The following is a 20,495-nucleotide window of genomic DNA, read 5'->3' as shown; positions in this document are numbered from 1 at the left end:
TTAATTTGACATGTTTAATGTTTTAATATAACTTGAATAATTTCACTCGATTTGGCTCGACTCAAATTTCATTTCACTCGACTTGATTCAGAAAAATTTCAATTCGAGTTAGAATGATAAAATAGGACTTGTCAACTCAATTAACTTCAAATTTTTCATTAAATTCGATTAAATTTGATCGGACGCTGACTCGAGAATGCATTTGATATGATGATCAGCAATTCATAACTAAAATATAGCAACTGTTCTGTAGTGCAAAGAAGCATGAAATTCAAGTGTTGGGAAATGGAAGTTTATTTGAAAAATGGAAACGCATTTAATTTGACGATCAGCAATTCATAACTTATAGTTAGTGACTGGGGGAAGCCATAACTTTTTTTTTTTTTGGAAATCAAGAATTAAATTATAAAATTTTAAAAAGATTAAAATATAATTTTGTTATTGTATCAACTTAAAAATTTTACGATTCCTAGAGAGGTTAAGCTGTAAATATGCCATTAGTGGAGAGGTCAAAATTGAATAATAATAAAATTTGAGATAAACAAAATTGTAATTTTAGCATTGTATATTTTCTTGGATCGTTTGGAAAGTATCGTTGTAAATTTCGACCCAAGTCCAATTAATCCATCACTGTTGAAATCTAGGTCGGGTCATATAACAGTGTAGACGGTTAAATCTTTACCGGCCATTTAATGAAGCGACCTCCGCCTCTGCACTCAGCTAGGGTTCATCGAGTATCCAAAGAGAAGGGAGGCATCAAGTTTTCTATCAACTTATCACCATGGGAGCCAAGGGAACTTATAAAAACAAGTTTCATATTAGCTGATCTTATATCTGATTTCATTGATAGATACTTCTATTTAAAGAGGTAAATGGTTACAAACAAGACTGAAGTACATCTAAAGATTACGAGGAATCAAAACACAACAGCTACAGGAACAATTAGGGAGAGTTTCCCTATTTATTTTCATGCATACAAGTGTACTGATTCTGATGAACCTTCTTATGTAGTGCATGGTGCAGTCATACAAGGGTTTCAGCCAGTTGGGTGAAGCCGCTTCTTATTTTTCCAAACCCACATCCTTCGATGCTCTTTATTATTACTATAGCCTTCTTCCTTGGATCCAGTGAGCTATTGTCCTATGATTTCTGTTTCTGTGGTCCAGCTTAGGGAAAAACTTGAAAAGAACACGATCAATGCGCTTGGAATACTATATCCTCCATCTCTTCCAAAACATAAGAGGAACAATGCCAGCTCTTAGACAAATGACAAATCCTATCTCAACACTTATCAAATTCCAATTGATATGGTTACCAGTCCTGGGATTTGAAGGGTCGACTTTTGTAACTGCAGGGGATTCACATGGTGCCTTCAAAAGAAGTCCGCATAATCTTGCATTGTTTTCAAACGAAGCTTCTGGAAATGACTGAATTTGAGTACCTAATGGGATCTTTCCTATCAATTCATTGTTGGAGAGATTGAGGAATGATAAGAAATTTAAGTTTGCTAGCTGCAGAGGAATCTGCCCAATTAGATGGTTGCTTGAAAGGTCTAAGGCCTCTAGCTTCAGCAAGTTTCCTAAAAATGACGGGATTGTGCCCGTGAGAGCATTATTTGAGAAGTTAAGCAAGTATAATACTCTGAAATCCCTTATAGCTTCGGGTATAGGCCCTTCAAATTTGTTGGAAGAAAAGTCAATGGAGGTGAAGATGGTTAGGATTTTCACCAGCTCCAACTCTAGACCTTTCATGGTAACTGTCATTGAATCCAGAAAAGAGAGTTCACTGAGTTTCAGGAATTGGAAGTGGAGGATTTCTGAATAAGGTTCATCCTTTTCTGTCATCATAGTATTCCAGGTCATCAACAATCCATGTGGTAGTTTACCACCAAAAGAGTTAGAAGCCAAATCAATAATCTGAAGCATAGGCCAGGTGATGTTCTCTCGACAATTAACGTCTCTTTTAAATTTGTTGGATCTCAAAACAAGAACACGCAACCTCGATGTGCTCTTCAAATGACAATGAAAAGTGTCGTCAATTTGATTGTTCCCAAGGTCTAATACTCCTACATTCTGCACTTAACCAAAAATTTTGGAACCTTTTCGCCCAGTCGGTTTCGATTCAGATCTGGAGTTTGTAACACACAGTTTTCTGGAAATGTGTCAGGAATATTGCTGCTGAGATTGTTTCGCTTTAGATTCAGTACTCCAAGAGACACACTCATTTGAATCAGGCATTCAGGAACTGGCCTGCTTAGGGAATTATTAGACAGATCAAGTACTAGAAGAGATGAACCTTGACATATGGACTTAGGAATGCTCCCGTGAAAGTTGTTTCTTGAGAAAGAGAAGAAACAATCAAGCTGTAGAAATTCACCAATCTAATGTGGTAAAACTGAGCTGAAATTGTTGCTTGAGTAATCCAGATAAACAACTTTTGGTGGAAAAATTGGTTTTTGCCCCTGAAGTTGATTGCCATGAAGGTCAATTACAGCCAGAGGTGAAGTTATGTACGAAGGTCTTTCAAATTTTACAAGGAAGTTCAAAGAAAGATTTAGGTAACTAAGGTATTAAGTTTTCCAAATCCAACTCGGTATTTTCCCATGAATCCTGTTGTTTGAAAGGTCTAAGTGGTCTAAAATGGATAGGTTTTTCAAGAAATCTGGGAATTTAGTCAAGTTGCAAGATGCCAAATTCAATATGGCCAAGTTGGGGAGGAAAGGAGGCAACGAAAGATTAATAAAACTTGAGTCAAAAGGTAGGTTATTATATGAAAGATCAAGAACAGTACGATTCTTCAGTTTGTGAAATACACTCCGTGGTATTAAGCCACTGAACTTGTTACAAGAAAGTGACAGCTCGTGGAGACCTTGGATTTCAAATAAAAATATTAGAAATGGCCATTGTAACCTATTTCGGCTTAGATCAATGACTTCAAGTAGTGAAGAAAATTCACCTTTGACCTCACTGAATCCACCAATAAACTGATTTTGTGGAAGGTAGATTTCCCTCAAGGATTGACTCTAAAACAGAGTTGGTGGGACAGTTTGTTAGAGATAAGAAGTCAGTAGTTAGTTAGTTAGCTAAGGTTGTTATCAACTGTCAAGTTAGTTAACATCTATCTCTATTAAATGCATGTATTTTCACAGTAATGAGTATGAAAAGAATTATGAGTTGGATTCTTTTACTCATGTGATCTTGACATGGTATCAAGAGCCAATGAGTTCTTGGCATAATCTTTTTTTTTTCTCCCAACTGCGTTTTATTACTTCATTCATGGAGACTGAAACCCTATATTCCAGTGCCACATCTCATCACTCGTCGAATACTGCTTCGCAAGGTCAGACTTCTCAATCTTAGTCGAATGTTCAATATTTCTCGAAACATGATACGGTCAAGCTTAGTGAACAAAACTACTTGCTGTGGAAACATCAAATTTTACTCATTCTTGAGGGGTATGAGCTTGAAGGATATGTTCTTGGTACCATTTCTGTTCCTTCTCCTCTTATTCCTGGACCTGATGGACAGTCTGTTCCTAATCCGTTGTTTCTTCTCTATAAAAAGCAAGACAAATTTCTAGCCTCTTGGTTGCTTTCTACTATAACTGATGAAATCTTGGTATATCTCACGATGGCCAAGACCAGTTTTGAAGTTTGGACAGTCATTGAACGACGTTTTAGTGTGAAGTCTACTGTTAAAATTTCTAGTATGCACCATGCCTTGTATTCTGTCAAGAAGGCAAATCTTTCAGTAAAAGACTACTTGGCCAAGGTGAAAATGTTGTGTGATAGCCTGATTACTGCTGGCAGTCCGATATCTGAACAAGAATAGGTCAGTATAATTTTAGCTGGTCTCTTGATGGAATATGAATCTATTCGAATTTTTGCCTCGGCGACACCAGTATAACTTGAACTCTTAACTGATATGTTAATTGACTGCGAGTCACGATAACTAGCTCTTCTAACAGAGACACCGTTCCAAGCAAATCTGGCTTCTCATCTCAAACAAGCCGCTGATGGAAATTCAACACATACTGGGACTTCAAATCACTACCAACAGGAGTATAAGCCTGGTCATCGGGGTCATGGTCGTGGTTGGTCTCGTGGCAGGGGCCGTGTGAGTAGTCGTGGCTGGTCTCGCTCTAAGCTTCAGTGTCAACTCTGTGGCAAGATCGGTCACTTAGTTCAGACCTGTTATCATCGTTTCGATGAGACCTTTTCAGGGGTCGACTCCAACCAGCAAGTGTCTGTTAATTGCCATCAGTTTCAAGATCAGGATGGCTCCTCTACACGATCTTGTTCTCGTAAATGTAACTCCTGTTGGTAGCCTTCTTCTCAACCTTCATTTCCTCTAGATTCTGATCAAGGATGGTATCCTGATTCTGGAGCTACAAACTATATCACACCAGATATAACAACTCTTACGAATGTTGCTCCCTATGCAGGTACGAGTTATGTGTCCATGGGAAATGGTGATTCTATCTCTATTGTTAATATAGGATCTGCCAGTCTGTTGGCTGGTTTTAGGCTACTGCGGGTTCAAAATGTTCTCCATGTTCCTACTGTTTGTAAAAATTTACTTTCTGTTGGTTAGTTTACCAGAGATAATGCGGTGTATTTTGAATTTCACCCATTCTTGTGTTATATGAAGGATATAAAGACAAAGAAAACACTCCTAGTGGGCCACATGCGTGATGGTCTTTACAGGTTCGACGTGTCCAACTCGTCTCCTTCCTCATCTGGTGTGCCTTCACAACCCACCTCGACGTTCTTGGGTGCAGCTCGAGTTTTCTCTTCTACTGATCTGTGGCACAAAAGACTTGGGCACCCCTGTCCCAATGTGCTTGGGGTTGTTTTGCGAGACTGTAATATTCCGTTTAGTAGAAAAAATATGCTGAATGTTTGCTCAGCTTGTCAGTTTGGCAAAGCCCATAGGCTGTCTTTTAAAGTTTCTAGCACAGTGTACTCAACACCTTTTGAATTAGTAGAATTCGATGTTTGGGGTCCTTCTCATGTTCAATCAAATGGTTTTGTCTACTATGTTGCCTTTGTAGATATGTACAGTCGATACACCTGGGTTTATTTTCTGCGGTCAAAGGCAGATGTGTTTCAGTGTTTTCTACAGTTCAAACAGATAGTCCAAGTTCAATTTGGTGGTTTCATTAAAATGTTTCAATCTGACTGGGGAGGAGAATATCGTTCGTTATCTAGGGAACTTGCCCGTTTTGGCATTCAACATAGGGTCACTTGCCCTCACACTTCTGAGCAAAATGGGGCTGTTAAACGGAAGCATCGTCAGATCGTTAACATGGGACTGACTCTTCTTGCTCAAGCAGGTTTACCTCTGAAATTTTGGTCGTATGCTTTTACGCATGCTGTTCACCTGATAAATAGATTACCAACACCTATTCTACAGCAGCGAAATCCCTATGAAATGCTATACAAAGTCAAACCGACCTACTCACATGTTAAAGTTTTTGGCTGTGCCTGTTACCCCTGGTTGAGGCCTTATCATCCCAACAAACTACAATTTTGGTCCAGTCTCTGTACTTTTCTTGGCTTTGGACCCAACCACAAAGGGTATCAGTGTCTTGACAAGCATGGTCGGGTGTTTATGAGGCTCTTTTTCCCTATCAAACTGCGTTCTCCTTTGAACAGTCAGCTCAAAGGGTTCCTCATCGGTCTCCCTTTTCTGTGGTGATTCAAGGTTCTTCTTTAATGCCTCCAAGTTCCTCGTCTCTAGAACATGGTCCTTCGATACATGAGGAGCTTGCTCTCTCGACCCTTGAGGAACATGGTCTCTCAGCACATTCAGTACATGTGGACGGTGTTGCTCAACCACAGACTCGAGTGGACTCTTTTATCCAACAATCTGCTTCTAGCCTTGGTATTGGTCAATCACAGTCTCGAGTGGACTCTCCAGTACAACAATCTGCTTCTAGTCACCCTTGCTCGCCTACCTCTGAACCTTGCTCTTCCTCTTCTACTGGGCATGTTCAGCCTCGTACTAATACACATCCGATGCAAACTAGGTCCAAAAGTGGGATTTTTAAGCCATGATTATTCACTTCAGTTATTACTGCTCATGAGCCTACTTCCATCGTTGAAGCATTTCAAAGCCCTGCCTGGACAGCAGCTGCTCACACTGAGTACACTGCTCTACTTACGAACCACACTTGGGATCTTGTGCCTCTACCTGCTGGCAGGAAAACAGTGGGTTGTAAGTGGATCTTTAAGATTAAATGAAATGCTGATGGGTCTGTCGCTCGGTACAAAGGTCGGTTAGTGGTCAAGGGTTATCTCTAAGAGGCTGGTGTTGACACGGAACACTTTTAGGCCTGTTGTCAAGCCAACAACGGTCCGTGTGGTGCTAGCTCTTGCGGTTTCAATGGGGTGGTCTCTTCATCAGGTCGACATCAACAATACCTTCCTGAATGGTGATTTACAGGAAGAAATATATATGGTGCAGCTACCAGGGTTTGAGCAACTTGGGGACAATGGTCAACCGCTGGTGTGTCGTTTAAGGAAAGCACTATATGGCCTCAAGCAAGCCCCTCAGGCTTGGTTTCATAAGCTCAAGGAGTTCTTAGTTGATACAGGGTTTGTTGCCTCTAAAGCTGACACTTCTTTATTTGTTTCTAAATTGGGTTCCCAGCTCATGTATGTTTTAGTCTATTTCGACGATATTATAGTTACTGGAAACAACAATCAAGCTATAGATTAGTTTGTACAGAAGCTTGATGATCAATTTTTTTTGAAAGATCTTGGCCAACTTAACTACTTTCTTGGTATCGAAGTCCAGTACACCACCACTGGTATTTTTCTTAGCCAAGGAAAGTATATACTGGATCTGTTGCGAGGGGCTTCTATGGAAGGGTCTAAAGCTAGACCTATGCCTATGATCACGACATGCCAATTGTCAGCCACTGAAGGCCAACCTGTTGAAAATGCTTCTTTGTACAGGAGCATTGTTGGGGCGTTGCAGTACGTGGTTATTACCAGACCTGATATTGCTTTTGTGGTTAACAAAGTGTGCCAGTTTATGCACAACCCTTTGGATGTGCACTTCAAAGCAGTCAAGAGAATCTTGCGTTATTTGCATGGGACCTTGGATCATGGATTACATTTTACAAAGAACTCGAAGCTTTTACTTGAAGGATTTTCTGATGCCAGCTGGGGGTCTGACATTAATGATCGCCGGTCCACATTCGGTTACTGCTTCTTTCTTGGAGGGAGTCCAATCTCCTGGAGCTCCGAAAAGTAGCGATCGCTCCGATCGATCGCCGAGGTGAATCTGAAGCCTCACCCATGTTATTGCTGAGATGATATGGATCCAGACATTGTTAACTGAACTAGGAGTTTCTCTTCGCGGTAAAGCTCTTGTGTGGTGTGATAGTTCAGCAACTGTGGCAGTAGCAGGAAATCCAGTGTTGCACTCAAAATTTAAACACGTTGAATTGGATCTCTTCTTTGTAAGGGAGAAAGTTGCTCAAGGTCTTTTTTCAGGTGGGTTATGTACCAAGTCAGGAACAGGTTGCAGACATACTGACTAAACCGTTAGCAGCAAATTTTTTCAACAAGTTTCGAAGTCAACTTCGAGTGTCAACCAGTAGAGTGCTAGTGATGGCAGAGGAAGGAACAAGCTCGGGGCATGTTAGAGATAAGAAGTCAGTAGTTAGTTAGTTAGCTAAGGTTGTTATCAACTGTCAAGTTAGTTAACATCTATCTCTATTAAATGCATGTATTTTCACAATAATGAGTATGAAAAAAATTATGAGTTGGATTCTATTACTCGTGTGATCTTGACACAGTTCCACTGAAAGAGTTTCGTGTTAAGTCAAGGCTTACAAGATTCAGAAGGCTTGACCAATTCGTGGAAAGAATAGAGCCATTTAACTGATTTCCAGCAAGGTTTAGGTATATAAGGGCTTTTGACGTTGTGAATGATGGAATTGGACCAGAGAAATTATTGGAGGAAAAATCCAGATAGACTAGCTGTGTAAGTTTCTCCAGTGTTTTAGGTAGTGGCCCATTGAACTTGCAATTCGTCAACTCTATTCTTGTCAATTGCCCGAGGTTGCGGATAGATTCTGGTAACTGCCCCCCAAAATTTGTGTCACCAACTAGCAGTGACTGAAGAGATGCATATAGAGGAAACCGTAGAAAAGAACCTTGGAGCAATTTGTTGAAAGTCGAATCAAGAGACTGTAATTTCGGTGCCTGTAGAATTTCTTTTGGTGCACTTCCACTCAAGTTATTCCCACCAAGATGCAAGGAAGTCAAATTTTGAAATTCTGCAAAGAATTTTGGGAATGGACCAAACAAATTGTAGATGTCTAAACGAATAATTGAGAGAGACTTAAGCTTGGCAAGGGAAGGATTAATAGGTCCTGAAAGATGACAGCCGCTCATGCTCAACACTTGCAGATCAGGCAGTGAAGATGATAAAGCCTAGCTTTACTTATTTCTGTCTGCTGCTATATTTATTCCTTCAAGATAGAGATTCTGTAGCCGTGTGAGGTTCTGAACAAGCATCACTAAATTTGGCTTCTTGAGTTTCAGTGATCCAATATCACGAAGCCATGATTTTGACAAATCAAGAATAACCAACTTTGTCATGTATGAAATCTCAACCAGAATTTGCCCAGTGAAGCCTGCATTTGACAAATTAAGATACCTCAAATTTGCTAAATTTTCAAACTCTGAAGGAAACGTGGATTTGAAACTGTTATAATCCAAATTAAGTTGCTGAAGATGAAGAAGATGGAAAAGACTATTTGACTCATCAATTGCTCCAGAAGTCGATTGGTTGTTCAAGTCAAGTCCAATAACCTGACCATCTGCATCGCAGGTTATACCGTCCCAAGAACAGCAATCCGTGTATTGATCCCACTTCACCAACTTCTCAGATGATGAAGAATTGAGGCTATTTTTCAATCCGAGCAGCAACTCTTGCTGATTGCTTTGACATTGACCAGAAACTGAAAAAACCTTAATGTGGAAAACAGTTGCAACATTTGAATAGAAGAAGAGCCATGAAACCATTGCTGAAGTCCTCATTTGTGTGAGGACAATGGAAGACAATTTTGAGCAGATCAATCAAATCTCTCTTTTCCCCTGAAAGGCCTGACTAGTGAGTAGTGACCGGCCAGTCTTTAACGTCCATCTTACAGGAAGTTGCTTTGCTTGTTTTGCTTCTTTCTTTGCGAACTATTGGTGTTTGAATCGAGTAATATCTGAATGTAAGATTTCGTTAATGATAAAGCTACATTCTTTGTGTATATTATTGTTAGTTGTGGACTTTTCTTCTGCATAAGACATGTTTTTCTATTAGATTTTCTGTAGTGTTATTTTCATGAAGACGTTGGCTCAAAGCTGTTATGTTGGAAGTTTCAGCTAACTTGGAAAAATCAAACCAAAGACTTGATTGGAATTAATGAATGCAAATCATACCATCCCCATATTCACGCCAAGCTTCAGTTCGGAACCAGTTATGAGTGCATGAAATTAAGCTGCCCCTCAATTAATTTTCTTTGTACTTTTTTAACTGTTTCTTGGCTTTGTGGGTTAAACATTCAAACTCTTAACTGTTTTACATGGATGAAATTTTCAAACATAAATCAAATAATTTTTTTATCTAACCTTAGTAATTAGGTCCACTTTAATATTTGTTTTTTTTCCCGATCACTTTTGTATTTAAAATTTAATAAATAAGTCCATTTTAATTCATTAACTTGGATTTAACTTGACACTTTGAGATTGTGTCACATTATTAAACTTTTACATATTTTAAGTGTCGAAACCATTTTTTTGGAAAACGGAGTCGACTTTGGTTTTGAAAACGAAAACGAAAATGGGAGTCGCCACCAATAATTTTTACTTAGGTGTGATCGGATCACCTAAAAATTTAGTCATTTGAATAAAATACTTCGATTTACTAAAACAATGATTTTGGTCTACGAAATTTGAGAAAACGGGTTCGGGAGTCGGTTACGTACGAGGAAGGATTAGCACCCTCGTAACGCCCAAAATTGGTACCTAATTGATAAATTAAAATCTTAATGTCGAAATTTAAAAACTCGAAAAGAATTAAAAATACGATCCTCTCTTTTTTAATGTTGAGTCTTTACGAAAAATTTGCTTGCGTAAATCGAAACGGATGTTAAAGACCTTCTTGTCTCGAAGTAATAAAATGTCACATCCAGTAAGTTAGGACACAACATTTTAAAATCTCGAGAATAAGCTTGTCCTTTGATTTTCAAAATTCATGCGTTTTAATTTCAAAAAGTTATTCGATCATTTGAGTCAAACGAAGAAAATCGAAACCCAACACATTAGGGCACGATCTCTAAAATCTCCAAACACAGAATATTACCTTTATTATTTAAAATTCATATGTTTTGAAATTTAAAGGGATATTTGGTTATTTAGGTTCAACGAGAAAAAATTGAAACCCCAAAAGTTAGAGTACGATTTTCTCAAATTTCCTAAATTCAAAATATTGCCTTATTGTTGAAAATTTTCCTTTTTTACGAAATCAGGTAACAATTAATGCGACATGAATTTATAGTAAAATGTAAAAATAAATCACGTTAATATACGTAACAAAATAATACATGCATCGATATGAATGACAATAAGAAGGATAAGAACAAAATAAATAAACCATAAATAAAATAATAAATAAGAAAATATCAAGTCAAAGAACTAATATTACATAAATGAATAAACATGGTGCGAAGTGATTTGAACAATAATAATATTAATCATAATGACGATGATATTAATAATAGTAATATAATAGTGAAATAAATAAAAGCTAAAATTTTAACATTATATATACATAAAAGGATATATATAAAAATATATGGTACGACCAAATAAATGTATATAGAAATTTTAAAGTGAACAAATATAAAAGAAATATAATGATAATAATAAGGGTGAAAATAAAAATAAAACCAATCTATAAAAAATAATAATAAATAAATAAATAAACAAACAAATAAATATTAAATATTGACTAAACCAGTTTAATAGTATAATAATAATAATAATAATAATAATAATTGATACTAATAATAATAATAAATATAATAGTAATAATAATAAGCAGGATAATAATAATAAATTTATAATAAATAATAAATAAAAATAACGATATTAATACATAAATGTAAATAGAAATGTAACACATAGAAATATAATAATAATGGAAATGTAAATAGATAAATAAAATTAGATAAATAACAATAGTATTTGAATAAGAAAATATTTGGAAATATAATAATAATGGTAATAATATATTAAATTTGTTAATTTAATAATAACATAGCAAAAATAATAATAAAAAGGAACTAATTTGAACATTAAAACAAGATTTTGGGGCAATATCAGAAATAAATAAAAGAAAATAGACCAATTTGAACGCGTGAATAATAAAGAGGGACCAAAAGGGAAATAATCCCTTCCCTAAAAAACGTACAGCTTAAGGGGGACTAAATTGGAAACGAAATAAATTAAAAGGCCAAAATTAAAATTTTAAAAAAGACTTGATCGCAAAACCATGAAAAAGCGGGAGGGCCAAAAGCAAAAATAACCCTTCCATTTAAAATACATGCGGATCCTGAGGCGGGTCGGGTCAGATCAAGTCAAAACGACGTCGTTTTAAGGCTTATGAGCTTAGGCCAAAACGACGCCATTTTGATCCCCTATATAAGGCTTCCTTTGGTTCACCGTTTAAAGCCAGTGAGGTGCAGTGTTTCAGTGCAACCAAAATCAATTCTCACCTCACTGCTATCCCAAAAATCAACAACTTTAGCTTTCAGCAACACTAAGCTCACTGGTTGAACTTCCATTTATTATTTTACTATTTTATCCTTAAAAGTTTCTTTATCAATCTGTTTTTTTTTTCAGATTTGGCAGCCAAATTCTGCTGATAACGGGGAAAGAAATACCTCTGCAGCTTCCTCAATCGAAGACTGATAAGCCTGTGATTGTAAGTGTTAAGCTCAAATTTATCCCTTTGGAGTCTTCTTGATGCTTTCTGTGTGCCATTTCTTTTCATTTCTGGGTGTATTTGTGTATTTTTCTCTCCCACGCCCTGTCACTATCCCCAAACCTCCCTTGTCTCCCAATCTGCTTTCCCCCCTATGGCTTATGCCTTTAATAAAAATCCCTCATTTTTTCTATTCTTAAGACAGACTTCATTCATTGACCCAACTTTATCATCATTCTTTGACCATGGCATCGGTTAGTTCTTGTTTTCTTTTCCTTTCTTTTTTTAATTGATTTCTCCATTTGCAATATGATTTTTGTTCATAGTTTTTTTTCTGCTATTTCTTTTGTTTCAAACTTTGGGTTTTCTTCATTTCTTTGTTGATCCAACAATTGGTGTAACTTTCTGCTTATTTGAGGTTAATTGGATCCTTGGGAAGTACTTTAGTCTTTGAATTTTTCTTCTGAATGTGTGTGCTTATAGTAAGCAATAGATTATATATCTTAATTTTTTTTTGTTTAAGGGACTGAATTTTACCAATTTCTTGTTTAGTTTGGATAATGCAAATAAACTGAAGAAATTCACACCTTACTCTTTCCTGATTTTGATTTGGAAAATCCCTTTATTGCATTAATTTTATACATTAGCAGATGTAGTTCTTGTTATGTATTTCTAAAAAACAATGTTGGAAGTGTATCTACCTTTGGTTCATTTTGACTTTGTGGATTGTTGCATTCAATAAGCCATTTTTACTGAAACACGGTCCTAGGAACTTGAATCTCTTTATACGTAACTTAACTGATGATAAATTTGATCTTTTTAAACATTGGTTTCATATGACAAAGAGTATTGCTCTGTAATATGATTGGTTTGTCTTGCACTTTTGTCATTCTTTTTTCTGGATTTTATGATTCAGTTTATGTTCCTTTGTTCACCTCTTGCAAATTCCAGTACTCAAAAGATGGAAATGTCACTGCATTGATATGGGGAGCATCACCACAATCACGATCTGATCGGCAGAAGGACCGAGTTGAGACAAATCCTGAACAGTTGGCAGCTGCATCAGGTCAAGCTGATATATCTTTAAAACTTTGTGCATTTTTTCTTTGTTGTTAATGAATTGACATTTGATTTTGTGTTCATTACAGTATAAAAGAAAATTAGTTCTCTGGTGACTAGTGTTGGCCTTTCCAGTGATTCCTAGTAATGATTTAAATCTTGTAAATCATGTATAAAAGAAAATTAGTTCTCTGGTCACTAGTGTTGGCCTTTCCAGTGATTCCTAGTGATGATTTAAATCTTATAAATCATGGTAAGTGTCTAGAAGAGACTAGTTTTTTGTGTTCGTTAGCAATTGCCTTATTATCTAAAGCTTTAGTTTTTATAAATGTGCTTGCACTGTGTTTAATTTGAAATGATAATTTTTTCTGCTTAGCTGCTTTCACCAAAAGCCATTTTTAGAGCTAACTTGAATTTGTTAATTTCTGCAACTTACAACAAATGTCATCGGCATAAAAACGTAGAGCTAGTATAACTTTTACTAGAAATATCTTTCGTGTGTTCTGATTTAGTGACATGTTCAAGATTCTTAGCTTTGTTGTGAAATTAACTTCAAGATACAGAATGACTGCATCGAGGCAGAACAACACGAGTTATTGGGTGGTACCATTCACATCCCCATATTACTGTTATTCCTTCTCATGTTGATAAGTTTTGAACATTAGTTTTGTTTTTGCGTTAACTTTCCGACTGAGGTGGCCAAAGTTAATTTCGCAATTACTATGCTCTTGTTCCAGGTACTTCTAGCATTTTATTAACCTTCAACTTTCGAATAGGAGGTGTTTTTTCACCCATATAGGTAAAATGGGGTTTAAGAACTCCACAAACAGGTTCATATGCCTGTCAAGTGTTCATTTAGCTATAAATAAGTCAACATTGAAGGATTGAGTCAGCATATATAGTTTGTTAGACATATCACATTCAGCATGCAGATAAACCCTCTTGTGAAATTTTGAACTCTTTTACTAAGTATTGCTGCCATTTATTCTTTGTTTTTTCTGCTTTAATTATCATAAAGTTTGTGAGGCTTAGACCATTTTCTCTTATTGAATCCCTATTCTTCACTAAATCAAGTTTGGTGTCTAGTGCATGACTCTTTTGTCCTTTTGGAGTTGTATTCTCAATTGAGTTTTGGTTTTACCTGTTGAATTTAAGGTTGATTTAGATTTGTTTTCTATACTAGGTTAGATAAGTCAAAGTAAACAGGAGGGGTCTGAAAGAGGGACGGGATTACAAAATTTGTCAACTATTTCTGTAAGCTCACAAATTCTCCTTGTATAAGACAATAGAAATTATATTTAGTGGGGACACTCCTGACATGCAAGAACAAATAGATTATGTTCGTTTCTAACCATTATCAAATAATTTAGAGGTGTCAAGGACATAGAGATTTGCTGCATTAGTTGTAGAAATTAGAGGGATTGCTAAGATAAAAATTGTTTGTGCTGATTGACGTACAGTGTTAGAAAAAGTTACTAAGCAGAGCCTGTATAAGATCAGTGTGCTTGCTATTAGCATTCAGTAGGAATAGGAACAGTTGCATTTCAAAGATTAGTGGAAGTACAAGTCCATCAATTATATCTTATGAAATGTTCAGATTCTTTTTATTATATCGTTTGTTAGATGTAACTGTTGTTCTTATTTAACTCTTTCTCTCTTTAAAGGCTCAACATAAGAAAGTTGGTGAGAAATCTCTTCTTTCAATTTCTTCATTAGTGCAGGTAAGAAATTTACTTCCACAACTCTATGATTCTGATTCCAATTGTATCATTAGTTTTTGTATCACTAATTTCACTATTGATTCTCAGTAATATAAATAATCTTGATGGTTTTATGTTGTATCTCATTAAGCTTCTGATAAAGAAGGAAACTACTCCAAGCTTGAGTTAAATATGTGTTGCAACAAGTGATTAGTACTTGTAGGCTACGCTGAAGACCAACGATTGGGTTTATTAGTGGTTTAATGTTAATCTTTTAGGTTTCTTCTGATGAAATGGGATCACTTTGTATTGAGTGTTAAATTGTGTGACTGATTAAGAAACTAACCTAACCATACATGCTTTCTGGTAATACCAACATGGTTATTCATTGTGATCCTAGTTGATGCTTTTTAGATATTTTGGGTAAAAAATGTAGGGACGTTAGAAGAATTACAGTTGCCATGCTGAAAGTAGAGATGCAGCAGGTTGGTGAAATGTTTTTAATTTCACATAGATTTGGCTTCTTTATACGTTTTCTTGATCTTTTGCAGTAAATTTGTGGGACACAGCACTATGCAGTGTTCAACTTTGATGAGACTAATGTTAGATGAGCCATCAATTTTGTTTTATCTTTCCATAGTGAAGTTATGTTCCTAGCCTTCTTTTATTTTTGAGTGGCTGCATTTTTTATGCTTCACTTGTGCGTCTACTGGTGTGTGTGTCTGTGTTATAGCTGAACCATAAAAAAGTTGTTCCTTTAATTTTCTTAATAGTTTATATAATTTGAACTCTATTCATATTATGGGTTTTCTGGCAAAATGCTTCCAATTATGCATCCTTTTGGTTGACAAAAATGTGTTTGGGTTGCATTCTATAAACTAAATATCTGTACTACTATTATCGTGGTATATCTCCACTGAGATTATTATTGAGCATGCTAGGTTGTTTGCATTCCTATTGTTTTCATACCTTTAGGTATATCACTACCTTGTAGGTATATCATTAATATCATGCTCGGAATAATTCAACGGCACTTAGCCTGCTAGATTTAACCTGAATTCATTTCAACGGCAACTAGCCTGCTAGGCTCTTAGCCTGAATGTCACACATAGTAATTTCATTCACTTTATAGCATTGACTAATATCCAATTTCATAATGCATTCGGTCATTACATGATACAATATATTTAAGTTACCATTCACTTATATTAATTCATAGCACATTCGGCTATCACACTTAGCCATTACTAGATTCATACTCATATCATTTACCCTTGCTTCTCCGAAATACAATTGTCATTTATCATTCTCTATAAACTCTTTAACATATAATTCATTGCCATCCACAATTCAATTAAACATGTTAGCCTTTTCGGTTCATAACGTAAATAAATGTAAATATGATTGGTAATCTTAATGCTTGAGTTACTTTTCTGTTGTAGGTACATCATTTTGAGCTGCAATTTTGATAGAGGTGAATCGAGTTCTTCTAACAGTGAAAGTGACCTTGAAATTGCAATGTTAAGGGAAACCATTGCAAATAGTTTAATGAATCAATATTTGTAAAAACAAATTTGTATCAAAACCTAATTTCTAGTAATAATGAAACTTGTTATGTCTTATGTTAATATATATTTTTTTATTGAAAACCATTCGTTTAGATACTTCAAAATTTGATCCAAGTATAATGTTACTATTTATGAAAATAATATTTATCATTGTTATAAAAGAATATTTAACTATAAAAATTAAAATTATTTTCATTTTATCTAATAAATAATTTAAATTGATTATATAATTCATTAAAATATTTATAATAAAATATTAAAAGATACATTTTAATATTTTATTAAATAAATTATAAATTCACATACTTTAATAATTTTATATAAGTAAAATAATTTAAAATTTTTATTATATATCAATTCTAATATGATGTCTTTAATAGTCATTTTTCATTTTCACCTCATCACTTCTAAATTGCGTTTGAATCTAAACACACACTCCATCATTGTTTCTAATCTCACCGCTTCAAGATCCAATCTCACCGCTGAAGAACTAATTTCACCGCCATTGTTTTTAACCTCACTGGAGGTAAACACACCGCCCATCCAAACTAAGCCTAAGTCAAGTTTTTTACAAAAAAAAAAATCATTCCACCATTCAAAAATGGAAAAAAACTGAAAAGCTCTCTCCCCCCCCTCTCTCTCAACTCTTATTCTGGCCATGGGTCCGGTCACCAGACCGCCGCGCCTGCCACCGGACCGTCGTCGTCAGCCACCACACACGGGGTCGAAAATCGAAAAATCGCCCCTTTTTTTAAAAGGTAAGCTTTTCTTTCTTTTTTTTATCCTCTTTTGATATATATAAATATATAACTTTAAAATATATATATATATATATATATATATATATATATATATATATATATATATATATATATATATATATATAAAAGACCTCACTTGCTCTTGAACTTCCTTTCTTCTTTGATTGCTTTATTGGTTTTAGTATTCAAATGATGCTCGAATATTACAAAAAAAGAAAAAAAAACCCCTTTACATTTCGGTTTCTATGGCTTTATAGCCAATTTACAAACACTGTTTTTCCTTCCTTTTTTGCTACTGATCTTGTGTGTTCTTTCTTCTTTACAGGGTGGTTGGTGGCAGAGCAGTTAGAGTGGTTGAAGGTAGGGGAGGTGGCTGACGGTTAGGGAGGAAGACCTAGGTGCGGCGCACCTAGGGTTTGAAATTTTTTTTTTTTTTGTTATGGGTTTGGGCTAGGGTTTAGTCTCATTTGAGCTAGGTTTAGTTGGGTTTGTAATAGTAGGCTGATGGTTGTTTGGGTTTGTTTGGGGTTTAGTTGATTTAGTTTGGTTTTGAGTGTATAATTTTAAACTGGACAATTTAATTTTATTTTGTTTTTTTGTCTGATTTGGGCTTGTTGGGCCCGAGTAAATTTGGATACTTACATTAAGTTAATAAAAATAAATTTAATTGTCAAATTTAAGTAATAAAACGGGCCAATGGAAATTGAAATAAAATTACATGTAAGAATAAGACATGGGAATGTTTGAACTTTGAACATTAAAGAGAGGGAGAAATGAAGCTTTTCCAGGTATTTGCATTCAAACAGGTCTTTTTCATTCTTGGACCCATTTGCTCTCTATTTTAAGACAGCTTCTGCCTTGGGGAAATACCATTATAAACAACAGCTCCATTGCTGACTTTCTTATCTTAAATATTAAATATGGTTACGCAAAATTCAACCATAGACTAATTGGAATTACTAATTCCATTATAAATATTAATTTGATGGGATTATGCCAGCAAGCGGAATACAAGCAGACCGATAAGTTTCAGCAGCAGCTTGTTGGTAAAGTTCCATAGTCTTCCAGCAAATCCCTTCCCTTCTGAGAATTAATGGTCAACCTAGACTTGTGTTTGACTCTATTAGTCTGCATATTGCAAGGTAAACAAAACCACATACAATTCCCTATTCATTTTACAGTATGAAGGAAGAAGAGGTTTAAAACTCTTGATATGAAAGCAAGCCTTTTGGTGTTGAATTAGATTTGAAGTATCATGGCACCAAATGTTTCAATATATTCTTCAAGACTTGGATGATTAGAGGAAACCATATGCTCATGCTGAAGCAAATTGCTGGCTTTTATATCACTATTACGAGGCTGGTTCGAATATTGCTGGCTTTTCCATGTCTAGGCAGAACCCTGAGTTAATTCCATAGACATTTTGTCACTGAAAATGCCAACATTATTGATTTTGCGGTCTTTCTTACAATGCTTTCCTGGATTTGCTTTTCTTCTCATTAATGCACGTAAAACCAGTAAAACAAATGTTCTCAAGGACAATTGCTTCACCTTTGCAATAGTTTCCTTTCTAAATTCTTTAGCCCTTCTTGCATCTCATCTTTTTTCCTTCAAGCTGAGGAAAAATCTTTTTTGTGAATCTACTTTTTGCTGAGAGAAACATGTTATTTGGGAGTTTAAAATATGCAATAAGTTTATGTAATTTTCAAAATTTTAGAATATATACCTTCTATTTTTTAAATTTCAAAATTTAACACAAACTGTTAACCTGTGTTTTTTGTTGTTAAATTTGTTGGCATAAGATTTTGAAGAAAAAAAAATCTGCAAAGTCCCAAATCTTGAAAAAGATTGCAGGACTTATTCAAGGAGGTATTTTGAATTATTTTCATGCATACGAGTATTATCCTGGACAAGGTTTTTTTTTTCTTTTCTTTTCTTGGCCAATAACATATTTATTTAAGGTGTACAAAACAGAGAGCACAAAGCATAAGTGACAACCACATTAACAAAGATCAACACCTAAACAAATCACCTTGAAAAAGAAAATCCAAAGCTAACATCTAAGCACAAGACGCCAACCTAAAAGTCACATAACGTTGCAATTCTAGAGCAATCTTAAGAGAAAGCTTAAAAAGACCGACTTTAAAACACTAATCTTTCCAATCTGAGAGCAAACTTATACACCAAGAGCAATGTTCAGCAAGCTGAGTGTTGCCTAAAACTGTAAAAATGATGGCTTTGTTTCCTACGACGCTCCTTTTTATTTTTGCTATAGCCTCCTTCCTTGGATCCACTGAGCTATTGTTCTATGATTTCTGTTTCTGTGGTCCAGCTTAGGGAAAAACTTGAAAAGAAGACGATCAATGCGCTTGAAATACCATATCCTCCATCCCTTCCAGAACGTAAGAGGTAAAATGACAACTCCTAGACCAAAGACAAACCCTATCTCAACACTTATCAAATTCCAGTTGATATGGTTACCAGTCCTGGGATTTGAATCTTGGCCGTGGTTGGGAGTGGCATCTTTGCACTGTTTCGTCAATGGATTCCCACATAGTCCGTTGTTACCTTCATAAGACTCATTAGTAAATGTTGCAAATTGCTTTCCAGCTGGTATGGGTCCCTCCAGTTGATTGTGGGAGAGGTTAAGGACTGCGAGGAAAGTTAGCTTTAAAAGCTGTTGAGGAATACTGCTACTCATGTTATTACTTGAGAGGTCCATGGATTCCATCTGTTGCATCTTTCCTAGAGATAGTGGGATTTTTCCGCTAAGAGCATTGTGTGACAAGTTTAGAACATGCAGTGCTTTGAATTTTCCAATCACATCTGGTATTGGCCCTTCTAATTTGTTGCATGAAAGGTCAATGGAGGTGAAAATAGTTAGGATTTTCACCAGCTCCATCTGTAGACCTTTGTTGGTAACTGTAATACCGTCTGGATAATAAATTCCAGCGAATCGTAGAACCTCAAACTGAAGGTGTTTAACATTTAGTTGAGCTTCATCGTCATAAGCCTCCATTGCCTTCCATCTTGCTACGAATTTGTTTGGTAATTTTCCATTAAAACTATTGTGGACCAAGTCCACAATTTGAAGCTTTGGCCAGGGGCGCCTGTCGGCTGGACAACCAATTTCCCCATGAAATTTATTTGATCACAAAACAAGAATCCTCAAACTGGTTATGTTCTTCAAATGGCAAGGGTAGGTGTCGTTGATGTGATTGTTACCAAGGTTTAATACCTCAAGCTTTCTGCACCTACCAAGGGATATTGGGATCTTACCTGTGAGCTCATTGCCATTGACATCTACTGTTTCTATGGAACACTTTCTTGAAAATGCATTAGGGATTTGGCCACTCAGATTGTTGCCCCTAAGGTTCAGTACCCCTAGAAGATCCATCTGTCCAATTAAAC

The 20,495-nt window shown here is 35.7% G+C and overlaps 1 protein-coding gene, 1 long non-coding RNA gene and 1 pseudogene across 8 annotated transcripts; 1 reads left to right on the top strand and 2 right to left on the bottom strand.

Moving 5' to 3' along the window:
• Positions 1 to 1,103: 1,103 nt before the first annotated feature.
• On the bottom strand, positions 1,104 to 9,058 carry LOC108458655 (receptor-like protein 7; annotated as a pseudogene).
• Positions 9,059 to 12,011: 2,953 nt separating this feature from the next.
• LOC108460143 (uncharacterized) lies at positions 12,012 to 16,385 on the top strand. Of its 7 annotated transcripts, none has more exons than XR_008281221.1 (6): positions 12,012 to 12,250; positions 12,948 to 13,062; positions 14,239 to 14,309; positions 14,720 to 14,776; positions 15,307 to 15,399; positions 16,198 to 16,385. It is a non-coding gene; the product is annotated as an uncharacterized LOC108460143 (long non-coding RNA). The 7 variants fall into 7 exon arrangements; XR_008281219.1 differs by lacking the exon at positions 15,307 to 15,399 and adding an exon at positions 15,192 to 15,240; XR_008281223.1 differs by lacking the exon at positions 14,239 to 14,309.
• Positions 16,386 to 19,353: 2,968 nt separating this feature from the next.
• Positions 19,354 to 20,481, bottom strand: LOC128291607 (putative receptor like protein 25). Its single transcript, XM_053026801.1, has 2 exons — positions 20,364 to 20,481; positions 19,354 to 20,201 (listed from the first exon to the last, which is right to left on the bottom strand). Exons 1-2 carry the CDS (start codon positions 20,479 to 20,481, stop codon positions 19,354 to 19,356), a joined length of 966 nt encoding a protein of 321 aa, XP_052882761.1.
• Between the last annotated feature and the right edge of the window lie 14 nt (positions 20,482 to 20,495).

The sequence above is a fragment of the Gossypium arboreum genome, chromosome 4 (assembly GCF_025698485.1).
Source record: "Gossypium arboreum isolate Shixiya-1 chromosome 4, ASM2569848v2, whole genome shotgun sequence".
In the NCBI taxonomy this organism is placed as follows: domain Eukaryota; kingdom Viridiplantae; phylum Streptophyta; class Magnoliopsida; order Malvales; family Malvaceae; genus Gossypium; species Gossypium arboreum.
Note: the sequence above shows the minus strand (reverse complement) of the source record. Positions and strands in the feature narration are given on the sequence as shown.